Genomic DNA, 13,522 nt, shown 5'->3' on the forward strand with positions numbered 1-13,522 from the left:
ATATAGCAGAGAATAATCTGAGCAGAACCCATAGGAAAGAAGAAATATTTAAATGATGGTAAAACATTGAAAGGGAAAGACTTTCTTTAACAAAATAGTTTTGAGCCTATTCTTGGCTAAACCAACCCTCTGGGTGTGCTTTACTGCACATCTTGTTACTGCTAACAGTACATTTGAGAAAAAAGTATTTTCCCAGTTGCATATAAACTATAAAAACTATATAAACTATAAAACTATATAAACTATATGCAACTTTTTTGTCATCCTTGGGTTCATGGATAGCCACCTCCCCCATCCGTATCCGTGTGGAAGATGAGCAAAGTCGATGTTTGATTAGGCAGTGCATGTCAGTCACACAGGTCAGGGTTTCCTTCCATGTCCAGAACTGCACAATGCCTGCACTTTTCTATTGTCTATGAATGATCTACTTCATAAAGTCTTTGAAAAGAAAACGTTGGATGTGAAAACTGCAATTCTTTCAAAGACTGAGGTCTAACAAAAGCAAAGCAAAACCAAAAGTGGCTTAACTGAACATTAAGAGAGAAGTACCTCAGCAGATTTCATCGGATGGAGTTCATCACCATGGAAGTTAATCTGTAACCCTATATCTTTTCCAGCTTGAAGAATTCTCCTAGTAGAATCCAGATCAAAGACTCCCTTCTCACAGAACACATCTATATTGTTAACATGTATTTCACCACTTAGTTTGAGTTCTTTCAGTTTAGGGAGATGGTTATGGATAATGTCATCTGCGGCTTCAGTAGCAGTTTTCCCTCTAATGAAAAGAAAATGTTACAGAGCCGTAAGAACAACAATTTTGAAGCTTGGCAAATATTCAAATCATACATGCAATTACCAGATCATTTAGAAAATGATGCAAATACAAGTCACTCAACCTTCAGATTAAAAAATAAAAGATACTGTAATTTATGTACACTCAAACCATGGGTTACTTTTCCATTCAAAAATATTAGACTATATTACTATTTATTTTATAAGGTTGGTTTCTTTGGATGCTAACCAAGACATGGGACATTTAAAAACCAATACTTCTGCTTTCCTATTCATATATTCTGACCCACTTGTATTGTACCCTAAAGCACAACCATGTAAAATATGTAAATGATTATTTTAATGTCTTAAATGATATTCATGCAATATTTTTATGCAAGTATCAAAGCTCAAAGGATATGTGCAGCACAAATCATGATTTTAAATTTACCTCTCCTCCTTTTATGATATCATTCAGAGCAATAGGTAGATAACCATCTCTAAATCTGAGAGGCCTCCCGAGATTAGATCTGCCAATGTCAGAACCATTTATGAACCTCCTATTACACAAAAGATAACCCAGGAGAGATAGGTAAATGGCTCTGAAAGAACGAACAATCCCAAAATATGTAATAGAGTTAGTATTTTGCAATTTTAAGATCTGAAGATAAGTGACATACTACAGCTAAATGTCTGTGACAGCTCAATCCTCATTTCAGGCGCTGTAAAGCATGCACAGACCAGAACTGAGCAAGCGCCGTATGTGGGTGAGTTCAGGGTTTTACAGTGGCAGTAAATTCAAGAAGCCACAGTCTGCTCTGATTTACAAATGAGGTTGTGCAGTTATAAAGCAGCGTAAAACCTGGCACACTGCCCTTCTTTTGTTCACCTTTCACAGAAACAGTTCTTGGGCTTGCTCAGGCTCTTACCACGTCAAGCCTTCTCCCTTTTCTACTTTAGGCTCAGTAGTCTTTGGAGGAATTTGGACTTAAAAATTAGGACCACAGCCAAGACAAAACAGTCTTGATCTCATGTTTTGGAGGACATAATGCCCAAGAACTGAAAACTGACATTGTTCTAATGCAAGAAGCTTTTGTTCAAGAAATCACTTTGAAAATTCCTTCCTAAAGATGGAAAAGGGCCCAGTGAAGCCTTGCCAATAAATAAATAAATAAATAAAATTAGCAGCGGATATCCCCAAAATCATGAACTTCATTCAAAATGATGACTAGAGGAATGGTAAATCAGTTACTTCTTTGCCCCCCCTGCTCTGAGCCTGCTTTTTAGGTTCAATTCTTAAACAACCAGAAATACTCATAATCCAGAAGTTCTAATGCTGGAAACATTTCTGCAAGGGCAGATGGACAGGAACAAGCGTTAAGTACCTACAGCAAAAGAAAGCATTACTTTTTAAGACCTACATAAATCAGAAAGATTTAAGTAAAAACAGTCAAATCGATCTTAACCTTTTGTTTACATGATTTATGCATAACTACAGGACAGTTTTATGGAATATAATGATGAAAGAAAACTGGCATGAGCTTATGTGACTTGGAAGATGTCTGTTTAACAAATCCTAGAATCCACAAGCTCATCACTTATTTGTATCTGAATCCTTCAGAAGAGCAATTTCCAGCCCTAAACCTGTGGGCAATGTGTTCCCCTTGAGATCTTCCACTGTAACTGAAGCTGCAGGAAATTAAGAATTGAAAACTTGAGCTCAACAAATCATGATGCCGCCTTCAGCGTGTAACTTGCCCAGATGTTCATGAGCCAGTCAAAGGCAGAGGACCACCACTCTGAACATTCAGGCCTTATATCAGGGAAAACTGAAAAATTCTTCCTGGCCAGAATAAAAACCTGAGGCAGAATCTAAGTTTGACGGGTCAGAGAAAATGCAAGCAAAATATTCTGGACATGAGCATATGAAGAAAATAGAAGAGAATTTAACAAGACCCAGACTGGGAAACATAGATATATTGTTTCAAATATACTTCGTGATATTTTAGGAGAGATGGGCTGAAAATTTTCTGAAAACAACCAAATTTCAATGCGAAGTAGTAACATTGAAAAAGAGCAAGAAAAATTAAGTCATATTACTTTGGCACGGAATGAGCTCCACAGTACGTTGATGAAATGCCAATATCCATGGATTGCTTGGCACGTTCAATCACCCTAAGCATTTTAAGTTCTGTTTCTAAATTTAAGCCGTATCCACTCTTGCACTCAACCAAAGTAGATCCTGCTCTGCGCATGCGTTCAAGTCGGTGTTTGAAAGTATTGAACAGCTCTTCTTCTGTGGCTTTCCGAGTGTGTTCCACCGTAAAATGTATGCCTCCTCCAGCCTGGTGGATTTCCATATAGGAAGCGCCTGCCAGCTTGGGAGAAAAAAAGAAAACAAAAACAACACCACACACATACAATTAGCCATTAAGTGTGCATTTTCTCTCCAAGCAATTCTGTGAAGTCTCTGCAGTGAGAGAGGAAAAAGAGAAAAAAATATCCCCTTTAATCCTTCCTCCCTCCTTCTACCCTTCTCTCTCCCCTCCACCTAAGCAAATAAATGATGTAAAAAGCTACATAAAAAGAATTATTCTGAAAATGTACTTCCCCCTAAGCCCAAGGGGAAAATCTATCTCTACCTTACAGATTCATTTATGTGGAAAAACAAGAAAGAAAGAAAAAAGACTTCAAGATTAAGATGGGAACAAAAGGTGACCTCCTGGATTGCCTCAATTAATGCCGAAGTACACCAAGACTGGCTGCAAAAGCTGCAGTTCCACTCCCCTTGCAGCCTATCAGTCCTCAAAAATCAGCCCTCCTCCCGTTATATTTCATGACAGAAATTATATTATTTTCTACATATGATAGACAGATGTCACTGGAAAGTAGAAAGAGTTATGCATTAAAAAAAAAATAGAGAGAAAGAGAAATCCAGCTCTGTAATTTCATGCTGTTACCTTCATTGCAAACTCATGAACCCTATCACCAGCCCACACGGGATGTGTATGTGCATCTACCAGGCCTAAAGAAAACAAAGTAAGTGTACACTCAAGTTATTTCACTGTGTAAGAGAAAAGCATGAATATGTAAGCAAATTAAATGGACAACAGAAGCTCCCTTACAAAGCCTCTGTTGTTTACAGAGAAAGAAAAATCCAAAATGTCTCTAGGAAACTTGCTCAGTTTCTCATGTTGTTTTGATGATGTTTTATTTGTTGAAGTGATAAATTACAAACTTTGAAATTGTTTACTAGAGTTTGTTCGTGTTCTTTGAAGAAAGCAAAGTGTTTATGCTGGGCTTAGCACTCTAGCACTTACTCTACCAATTGCCCACTTGCTCTAGTGGGAGCTTTTTCGAAGAGCTGTGAAACCAACACTACTGAATGCCGAAGTCCATTTCAAAAAAAAAAGAGGTCTAACAGCTCATGTGGTAATACCACCAGCAAAGTTTAAAATGCAATATTCTTGCTCAGAACCAGGTAAAGTTTCAGAGTATGTGACAAACTCCTGTACTGCCCTTTGGCCTCCAACTATCTATGAACAGCACCGAGAGAGATGAAGCTCCACAGCTGAACAGCTGATGGAAAGGGTACAGAAAGAGACGTGAGATTTAAAACTCACTCAGAGAACCCGCTACATTACAGCTGCGATCTACGATACAGATGAACAGATGTATGGCAAAACAATAGGAGACGGCTCCACCACAAAGCCAAAAGAAATATCCTGAGTGCTGCAACCCTACCCTTCCAACTGTCCTGAGGAGGAAGGTGCCATACGCTATCCCCCACCGCAAGATACTACCAAACCAGTACTGAACACAGCGGAAAAAGGACCAAGGAACGCTTAACATGTGTATTTTGCCTCTAAGCACTTGCAGCCTTTCTGCATTACATCAATATGACAAAAAAACCTACCCGGCAATATGCATTTCCCAGTGCAGTCAATTTTTCGTTCAAATGTTGCTCCTGAAAACTGATTGCGAATAACATCTGCCTGGCCCACAGCTTTTATATAACCATCTCTGTAAATAGACGATCAACAAAGGAATCTTGAATCTTTTTAAAAGTCAAGCTCCAAAAGTGGTCATTGAAAGAGCCCCTGAAGCAACAATTCTCTAGCAGCAGAGCAGGCACGTTGAGAATTGTTAGCAGGACTAAAGATGCACAGAGGAGGTGGCTTGCTAATCTTACGGAGGCACAGAAAATGATGGGTTATGCTACACATTTCTAGTTCTCTGCCATAATACTTGCCTTGTCCTCTCCTTAGACTCCTTTATTAGGATGATACCTTGGTACTCTAACTTTTGCTAGACAATGTTATTATTCTCTTGTGGATCAGCAAATGTAACGCATTCCTCCAGCAAGTATCTGCAGGGCATTCTTCTCCTCAAGGAAGCCAGTGACGCTGCTATCCCTCGCCTCCCTGGGAGGCATGGGGATAAATCTGCTCGGGGCTGATCTTCAGTTCAGCGGGCATTTTCTCAGGGTGGATCTGGAGGATTGTACTGGGGATACAGGACTGTGCTTGGTACAGGGCATGCCCCACATGCACGGGGCTCCACCTCGCCACACAAGTGGAGCTGCTGGGCTCTGTTCTTTAAGCCTTGCCTTTCTCCAGCTCTTTTCAGCCCATGGGGATAGCAGCCGGGAGTCATCACGGGCAGCGCGCTGAGGGCACCTCTATGCTAGGCAGCAGGGTTGCCAAGAGGCAGGCACGGTCACAGCCAGAGCGCTTAGGAACAGGAGAGGAGAGATGGAGTCGCATGCATTCGTTAACTGCAATTCTGTTAATTACACAAAGTGTTTATGTGATTGTTGCTAGTTCACGTCAGTTCGCCTAGAAATAAAGCGGAGACAGAACAGGGTGACAGTCACGATCAGCAACATCCTAGAAGTTATCATCAAGAGGCTAAGGATGTGCATATAGCATTAAAAAGTATGTTAGCAGGATACTGATTGAAATCATCGGAATTAAGAGAGCGCACTTCAAGGCATCGCTTCTTTTCTATCCCGCTGCACACACCGGAGCCCAAGGCTCACCCCAACCAGACCCCCCCGCCCCACACTGCCCACCGGGGGCGAGGGGACCGAGCCGCCCTGCAGCCCCCCGGGCCGGCCACTCACTGTCCCACCACCAGGCTGGCGTTTTGGAGCACGGCCAGGCTCGCCATGCCCGCCCGCAGCAGGTACTTCTCGCCCCGGCCGCACACCAGCACCAGCTGCCGGGCGTTCTCCAGCAGCAGCCGGTACTCGCCCGCCATGGCAGCGGCAAATGGCGGCCGGGGGGCGGCCGCCGCTCGGCTCAAAGTCCCCCGGGGCGGTGCGCGAAATGGCGCCTCCCGCACCGAGGGGGGCTCCCCGGGGCGGCCCCCTTGGCAGGCAGGGCCGGGACCCGGTGCCCTGCTTCCCGAAGGGGCTGGGGCCGCCCCGGGGATGGGCGGCACGGCGCCCTCCCGGCCGGGCTAGCGGGGGCTGCGAGTGAAGCATCCCCGCCGTCACTTGGTGCCCGCTCGGCCCCTGACAGAAATTTGGGCTGGAAGCGTTTCGTGTTTTCTCAGGGTGCTGCTGGCAGGGTCAGTGGGCTGCTGTCCCCATCACCGCGAGGCCCTGACCCCCCAGGGGAATGGGGAGCTTCCGAGCTGGGTGCGTTTGCTGGCCTCGCCAGCCTGCCAGCTGCAGCCCCCGGGGGAGCGAAATGCCTCTCATCGCCCTGGATATTCAGGCAGACACTCATTTGTCTGGGTAGATAGTAATTTATCCGAGTCCACGATCAAAGGTTTGTTAGATTCTGCTGCCCCCTACAGAATTAGGGATGGGAGAGGCGGGGAACAAACGCTCTCAATGTGGATTTCCAGTTTTCTTCTGTCTTCAGATATTCATAGCGGGAGTAGGGCTCCAGTAATTCCCAGCTGGCAAACGGAGTGTATTTCTGAGTAGGTGGTCCCTCAAACACTTTTGTGATGGTGGTAATCTTCAGACACTATTATCTTTTAAAAAGGTGTTTGATGTATAATGCTTAAAACACACCTATGAGAGTATACATACTCCTGTATAGCAGAAACAGATGGATTTGTTGGCTCAAATACTGCACCACAGCATAGTCTGTGTCTTCCTTCTGAGCATTCTCTCTCACTTGGCATACAAAAAGTGAACGTGAGAGGTGGTGCTGTGCTGCTTCCAGGAGATCCTGCTGCTTGTTTTGGCTTTCCCTGGCAGTATCACAGTTTGTATGAAAACAGAAATTAAAGAGGAACCTCTCGAGAGAGTGATAGCGAGGGCAGGACACCGCCTGGGACGATGTTTCAGCACCAGCGGTGGTGTGAGAGCTGGGGTGTGAGGAATGCAGTGCAGCACGCTGCGGTGGAGTCTGGCACTTGCCTGTTCAGCCCTGCCCATAAAAGCAGCAGAGAAGGGATGCTGCTGCTCCAGCTGAAGCACACCCCGGCACATAGCTCACCTCTTGTGTGGTGGGATGGCAGGCAAATAAAGAGGTCTAGAACGAGGACTGAACAGCTTCCTTGTTGCACTGTCTTACGGCAATTTTTAAGTACTGCAGAATCACCTTCCTTGTATTCACGAGTATTTTCATTTTCAACCTTGTGTTCTGCTTGCAGAAAACTCACAGCTACGCATGTGTGTTTGTATTCACACGTTGTATATAGTATGTGCTTTCTGTTGTTTTTCTGTTGAGGATTCTTCTCTTTAATAGGCAAGAAAATGAAGAACAAGGTCAATCTACTGCAAAGCCCAGGGTTTATGACATGCAGTGTCTGATATATTTTTTAAAGTACTACCCAGAGAGACAAAGTGGTTTCTAGGTTGCATCCTCAAGAAATTCTTGAATTTCATACAAAAGAAGAGATTCTAAAAGTTGGGCTGTATTATAAAGACATTAATGTCAGAATTCACTGGAAGTAAAAACACGAAGACAGAGTGCCAGAGGAATCTACCAGGGGAACTGAGTTCGTTAAATGCAGTGCCTTTAAATCACTGCCTTAATGTTCCAGTAAAAGTGCTTTTTGAAAAATCTTAAAAATATAGTATCTAAAATAGTGTCTGATTATTTTTTTCTGCAAAATTGCATAGATATTGATAAAAGCAGTCAAAAGAATATAACTCCTTTCACAGTAACATATGGAAAGACAGTTCCTTGGGTCTTGGCCTACTGAAAAGGTGAGTGTTCTTAACTCAGCTTGAAGGATAATATCCTGTGCTCATAAGACTTTTATTATCTTTGGGCATTTTAAGTTTCTGGAGTTTGCCAGTTTTTGTTAGAAAATAACTCATTTCACTAAAAATTAAGCAAAGTAAGGTAGTAGAAAGAATACAGGTAGGAAAAGAAAAAAGTAAAGATACATGAAAAAGTAAATGGGATATCAGGTTATTAAGAGATTTCCTCTCTTCTTGATGGTGGTCATGCATAAATGTCTCAGTATTTTGATTCATTTCTCAGCAGCCCTTGCAAAAGCAAACAGAAAAGATGTGGCCACTTTCCAGCTGATGGGTACAGGATGTCTGTTCTGGAATATCAACAGCCCATTTTTAAGTTAGGGAGTGTCTGCCGCAGTTGGAACAGCATGCGCAAAATGCTCTCCCATTTATTTTGCTGCCAGAGATTTACTTAAAAAAAAAAAAAAAAACAAACTTTTCTACTCATTTTAAACTGCTACAGGACCTTCCTTGTATGAAGATTTTTTCAGAGATATTTCTCAAACACCAACAAGCATTGCTGTGCTATGTTGAAGAACTCCCTCCCTTTAGGAGGGCAATCAGAGGAAGAATGCTTGCTATGAGTCACAGGAAGGCTTTAGCTCTCTCTGTAAGGCAAAAACGTATTCTTTACCCTCAGGACGGTGACTTTAGCCTGCTGGCCATACACCCCAACTCGAGACATTTTTCCCATTCAGCTGAGGAACTACTCACATTGATTCACATATGCAGAATTTGTTCAGCATACACCAGTGCTTCCCAAAGTTATTCTGAAAAGCTGTAAGACTGCCATGATGATGGCACCACCTAAATTCAGTGCTCACTTTACCCACCTCACCTCCAGCCCCCCTTCCTCCAGAGGAGCAGCTTTCAGTCAGTGCCAGGCCACTCCAGGCAAGGAAGCAGCTGGATGCTAAGATGACAGTCCCAAGCTTCTTCCCCTCTAATACTGATACTGCTGTAATTATCAGTGAGAACATGGAAAAGGCACTACTTTGCATTACGTGTATGCTAAACTGGGCGTGCTGTATCATAAACCAGACATGGGTTTGCCCCTCCTTACTGCTACTTAAAATGTTCTAGAACACACTGAACACATTTGCTCTACTTGTTTGGAGGTTTCCTAAGTCCATCACTGATTTAAAAGTACTGATTTATTCATGTACTAGTGCTTGTTTTAGCTTAAACGGCTCATTTCCCTTTCCCAATGGGATTGTAAGATACTTCTTCAGAAGAATTGTGAAGTAAGCCTTCAGGCTGCCAAAAAGGAGCTGATTTGAATAATGAAAGCCTTTCGCAAGTACATCCAATGTGACTGTTCACTCCTTCTGGCAACCTGCAGCTGTAAATATTAGAGGAGCATGTGCATAGCCACAGGGATGACTTCCATCACAAGAAACAGGGCAATTTTTCTCTGCAGTATCTGTCCCAAAAGCTTTTTTTTTCTTCCCCCAATATACATAATCAGTATTATATCCAAATCCAGTCCAAAGCATCTGCCACTCTTTCACACCAGTCATTGACCAAAGGACATATACAATCCTCACTTAAGTGCAGGGAGACCCGCACTCAGTTTGTGCCCACCTCAGTTACCGTGTTACATGGAGCTTTTTCATGCACTCCAAGACGCTCTGAGAAGGGAGACAGCATCATTTCTGCTTCTCAGTAGAAAATAAGGTGCAGCTGCTTGCTCACAATTCAGTAAGCCACACTGACACCAGGGTCTGGTTCTATGTTCTGTGCCAGCGAGATCTACTTCCACAGCTGGGCATCTCATTTTGCTCTATTTTCCCCATCTGTAAAATGGGGAGAATCCATCTGGATTTGATAACAGGATTAGAAATGATTGCTGGTAAGAGCAGGGCCAAAGTAACACACAATTTAAATCCATGATCGCTACCTCTAGCTGTTTGGGTTCTGGTATGCAGAACGTCCCGCCAGCCACCTGCAGGTAGATTCAGAGCTCCATCAGACCCCGTCACACAGCGCAGTTCTGGCTGGCAGCACTGGCAAGGCAGCAGCCTCCTTTCACCAGGAAGTGCAGACAGGTAAGGAACAGGTTCAGTTAACCTGCGTTTGCTTTCAACATTTTAAAACTGGCTATTGTGTTCTTGCCAAAACTTTAGTATCCTGGATGCCTGATAACAAAGAGGGCTTTTTAATTTTTTTGGAGATACGAGAGACTGAGAATACATTCTCATTTTGCACTGCGTTGTTTTAACTCTATTAATGCCATTTAAGTTCATGGACCTTTATAGCTGCTGAGTCTTTTGTTTGTGTGGTTACTAGCTACAGAGTTTATAGAAATTTGCCCTGCCTTAAAAATGGTTCTACAACCACACTTCAAGCTTCATGGCTCAAAGAAGCGCAATACTACTGCGGGACACTGTGGTATAATATCAATTTCTCACCTATATTGAAGTCTTTGAACTCTTTCCAAGTAGTTTAGAAACCAATATAAAGATTAAGTGCATTTAGATAGTAACTACATACACACTGTAAAGCATACGCACATCTGTGTTTTCCCATGTTCCAGATGGAAAGACAACTGGTAGTTTGTTCACAGCCTTCAGCCATTAAGCAGAGAAAACAACTAAGAATGATGGTCCTGCAAACAGTGAAGACGACTTAGTTTTTCATGTAGAGGTGAAACTTAGTTTCTGCTTAAACAAGGCTACACAGCATTGTATCTACATCCTCCTCATCCAGCTATTTAGAACAATTAGTCTGTGGCAAGTGCAACAGGATATTTACGATTTTCTGTTGCTAATTCTACAGCCCATATTATTATCATTAGAGAGAAAAAGCTATTCCTGCAGCCCCTTCAATTTACTCAGAACCTTCTGCCATTCCAAGCAGAAAGTCACATACACAAAGTTCTTTACCTCCCATTATAGGATGGTCTGCACCACAGCCTGACAGCAGAGTGCTGGCGCTGACACTAAACTGAGCTGACACAAGAATTAATCATCTGTTTTCTAATGGATTAGATAGTTGTGTCCATCTAAAAAGCAGACAACTTTGCATATTTAATCCATTCTGGGAACCATTTAAATTCAAGTATTTCACTTGAAAGAAGAAGCACTTGTTGACACGAGTAATAAAAACTTTTGGTTGTGGTTTGTTTTTTTTGTTTGGTTGGTTTTTTAAGTACTCACGTTTCATTCTACAATTTTCAGTTTTAAGTTGAAATAATTGCCTGTTCCACCAGCATTGGTTTTTTGGACATCAACAGAAGATTAGAGACTTTTTAAAGGGTTAACTTCCCCCATGTTAGAATACAACAACAACAACACGTAAACACCTTATTACAAAGCTGTGGAAAATAAAAAAAAAAAAAAGAAAAAAGTTTATTTCCAGATATACAAAACACCTATTCTCTCATTTCTCCATCTTCTTCCTCTTCTTCCACACCTCTGATGTACAAAACATTATTGCACCTGTAAATAGAACCAAGAATTACCTTAGCTGAAAGCATTTCAGTTTCCCCCACGTATACACTGCTTTAAGCGTTTTCCTACTTGACTGCAACCTGGCAACAGCCAAATCCTGCCTAACAAACTGCTGCTGTTGACCTTGTGCAGTTTTTCCAATAAGTTCATTTTAAATACGAAAGAAGTTTATAGAAATAGTAAATAGCAACGTACAAGAAATGTTTGCATTTGGGTCAACAGTTATGGGCAACACCTGTGATTTCCAAGCATGCAAAATGTCTGCAGCCACAACAGTAAAACAGATATCCTAACATATACTCTACCACAGACAAGAGATTAATAGATCTGCAGTAACCTTGAGAGGCATTTAATTACTTGAACAAGGGATCATAAGTACTTCTTTACAAATGCTTTTACCTTCCTCGCTCAGATAGGGTCTCAGCTTAAAAATTATGATCTTTGTGCGTTTCAGTAGCGCTCTGTACTTCAGAATAGACGAGACACGCAGCACCTTGTACTACAAGTTTTAATGCACGTAGCAAGAAAAGGTTTGGCAAGACCCTGCCTCCGCCACACGTACCCCAATTACCTTATCAAAACTTCGCCCAGGTGTCCCGACAGCGCCCCGTCTATGTACTCCTCTGTGTTGGCGAGCTTAGGAAGAAAAGCACCACCAAAATTACCGCGAAGGAGACGTGCCCCAGCACGCCACCGCTTTACCCTGCGGCCCTCAGAGACCGGAGGAGGCCGCCCCCGGCCCCCCAAACCGCCCCCTGCCCCCCGAAACCGCCCCTCACCTGCATGTTCATGTAGCCGTCGACGGAGACGAGGTAGCCCTTGTACTCCATCCCCCACTTGAGCTTCACCATCACCGGCTTCCCCGTCAGCCCGTTCAGGAACGGCTTGGGGTTGAGGGGCAGGCTCTGAGGGGACACCGCCGGTCAGCACCGCCCAGCCCGCGGCGGCCCCCCCCCGCCCCGGGACCGTTAACGGACGCCGCCCGCCCGCGCGCTCCCCCCCCCCCTTCCCGCGCCGCCCTCACCATGGCAACGGGCGCGCGGCGAGGCCCGAGCAGCGCGGGGCGCACGCGGGAACGGCGGGAGAATGGGAGGCGGCGCCGCGGCCGCTTCCACTTCCGCCGGGCTCCGCGCCGACCTCTAACCCCTCGCCCCGCCCCGCAGCGCCGACCGTAGGAAAAAGCGCGGCCTCCCATTGGCTCGGCCGGGCCGCGCGCTCTACCCCATTGGTCGAGCCGGCCGCCCCCCGCCCCTCCCCAGCCAATAGCGGGTGCCGCGTGCCGCTCCGCTGTCGCAGTTAGCGCCGTGGGCGCTGTGGGCGCCGCCATTTCGCGCAGGCGGCGGGGCCGGGCGCTTGTCCCCGCGTCCCGTCCTCGGCGCTGCCCCGGGGCCGCCCCCGGGCCCTGTGAGGCCGGCGGAGGCCTCGCGCCCCGGCCGCCGGGTGTCGCCCCCCACCTGGTGGCGCCGCTGCCCGCTCCGCCTCCGTGCGGCTGCGGCGCCGCCAGGTGGCACCCGTTCGTGTACAGGACTTGTGTGCACACCTGCGCGTCTCCGTGCTGCGCCTTCAGGGGCAGAAGGCGTGAGGGTCTGGGGGACGGGTGGGCGCTGCCCCTGCGAGCGCTCTGCCCAGCCTCGTTTGACGCTGAGGTGGAGAAGTTGCCAGAACTCTCCTTGGCTGCGGAGAGCATCATCCCCTTCACGCTCCTGAAACCTCGGCCCTGCTGCTGTAGCGTTTGTGGCTGCTAACCTTGGGCAGGCAAATAAATGAGACAAACTTTGTGCTGTCTGTTAGTTTGTCGTGTCTATGCTGATGTCTGTTTTAAGCTATGCCTAACATCCTCATAAGCCACAATATATATTTATGCTTCTGCATACAGAACATGCAGGACCATAAATAAAATATCCTTAGTATATTCAATGCTGAACACGAAAAGCACGTGCATTCAGTAAATAACCTTTCTGTAACAGATCTGTTCAATTTTTCATGCACATTACCTTCCAAAGGACAGACTAGTGCCCACGTGTTGAAAGCAAAGCCATCATCACCTGCATTTATCTGAGTGTTTAGTGCTGTTGATTCAAAGAGCCTA

General features: G+C 44.9%; 2 protein-coding genes across 8 annotated transcripts in view; both read right to left on the reverse strand.

Annotated features, from left to right (window-relative positions):
• AMDHD1 (amidohydrolase domain containing 1) overlaps positions 1-11,100 on the reverse strand; it is a 22,055-nt gene extending 10,955 nt beyond the window's left edge. For 2 of the 7 annotated variants that reach the window (XR_010830574.1, XM_048061206.2), the window contains exons 1-5: positions 5,897-7,219; positions 4,688-4,794; positions 3,732-3,796; positions 2,872-3,149; positions 550-775 (exon numbers count right to left, since the gene is read on the reverse strand). Coding sequence is in view for 6 of the 7 variants with exons in the window: in XM_048061206.2 (XP_047917163.2) it covers positions 550-775; positions 2,872-3,149; positions 3,732-3,796; positions 4,688-4,794; positions 5,897-6,033 (813 nt within the window). In the remaining variant the exon portion in view is untranslated. The other 5 variants (XM_066994840.1, XM_048061207.2, XM_013182659.3 and 2 more) reach the window with 5 other exon arrangements.
• A 184-nt stretch (positions 11,101-11,284) lies between these two features.
• On the reverse strand, positions 11,285-12,775 carry SNRPF (small nuclear ribonucleoprotein polypeptide F). The gene is made up of 4 exons (XM_066994852.1): positions 12,458-12,775; positions 12,213-12,338; positions 12,005-12,069; positions 11,285-11,421 (listed from the first exon to the last, which is right to left on the reverse strand). The coding sequence occupies exons 1-4, from the start codon at positions 12,758-12,760 to the stop codon at positions 11,355-11,357; spliced, it is 561 nt and encodes a 186-aa protein (XP_066850953.1). The 5' UTR covers positions 12,761-12,775; the 3' UTR covers positions 11,285-11,354.
• Positions 12,776-13,522: the final 747 nt, after the last annotated feature.

This window comes from Anser cygnoides, chromosome 1 (assembly GCF_040182565.1).
Source record: "Anser cygnoides isolate HZ-2024a breed goose chromosome 1, Taihu_goose_T2T_genome, whole genome shotgun sequence".
NCBI lineage: Eukaryota > Metazoa > Chordata > Aves > Anseriformes > Anatidae > Anser > Anser cygnoides.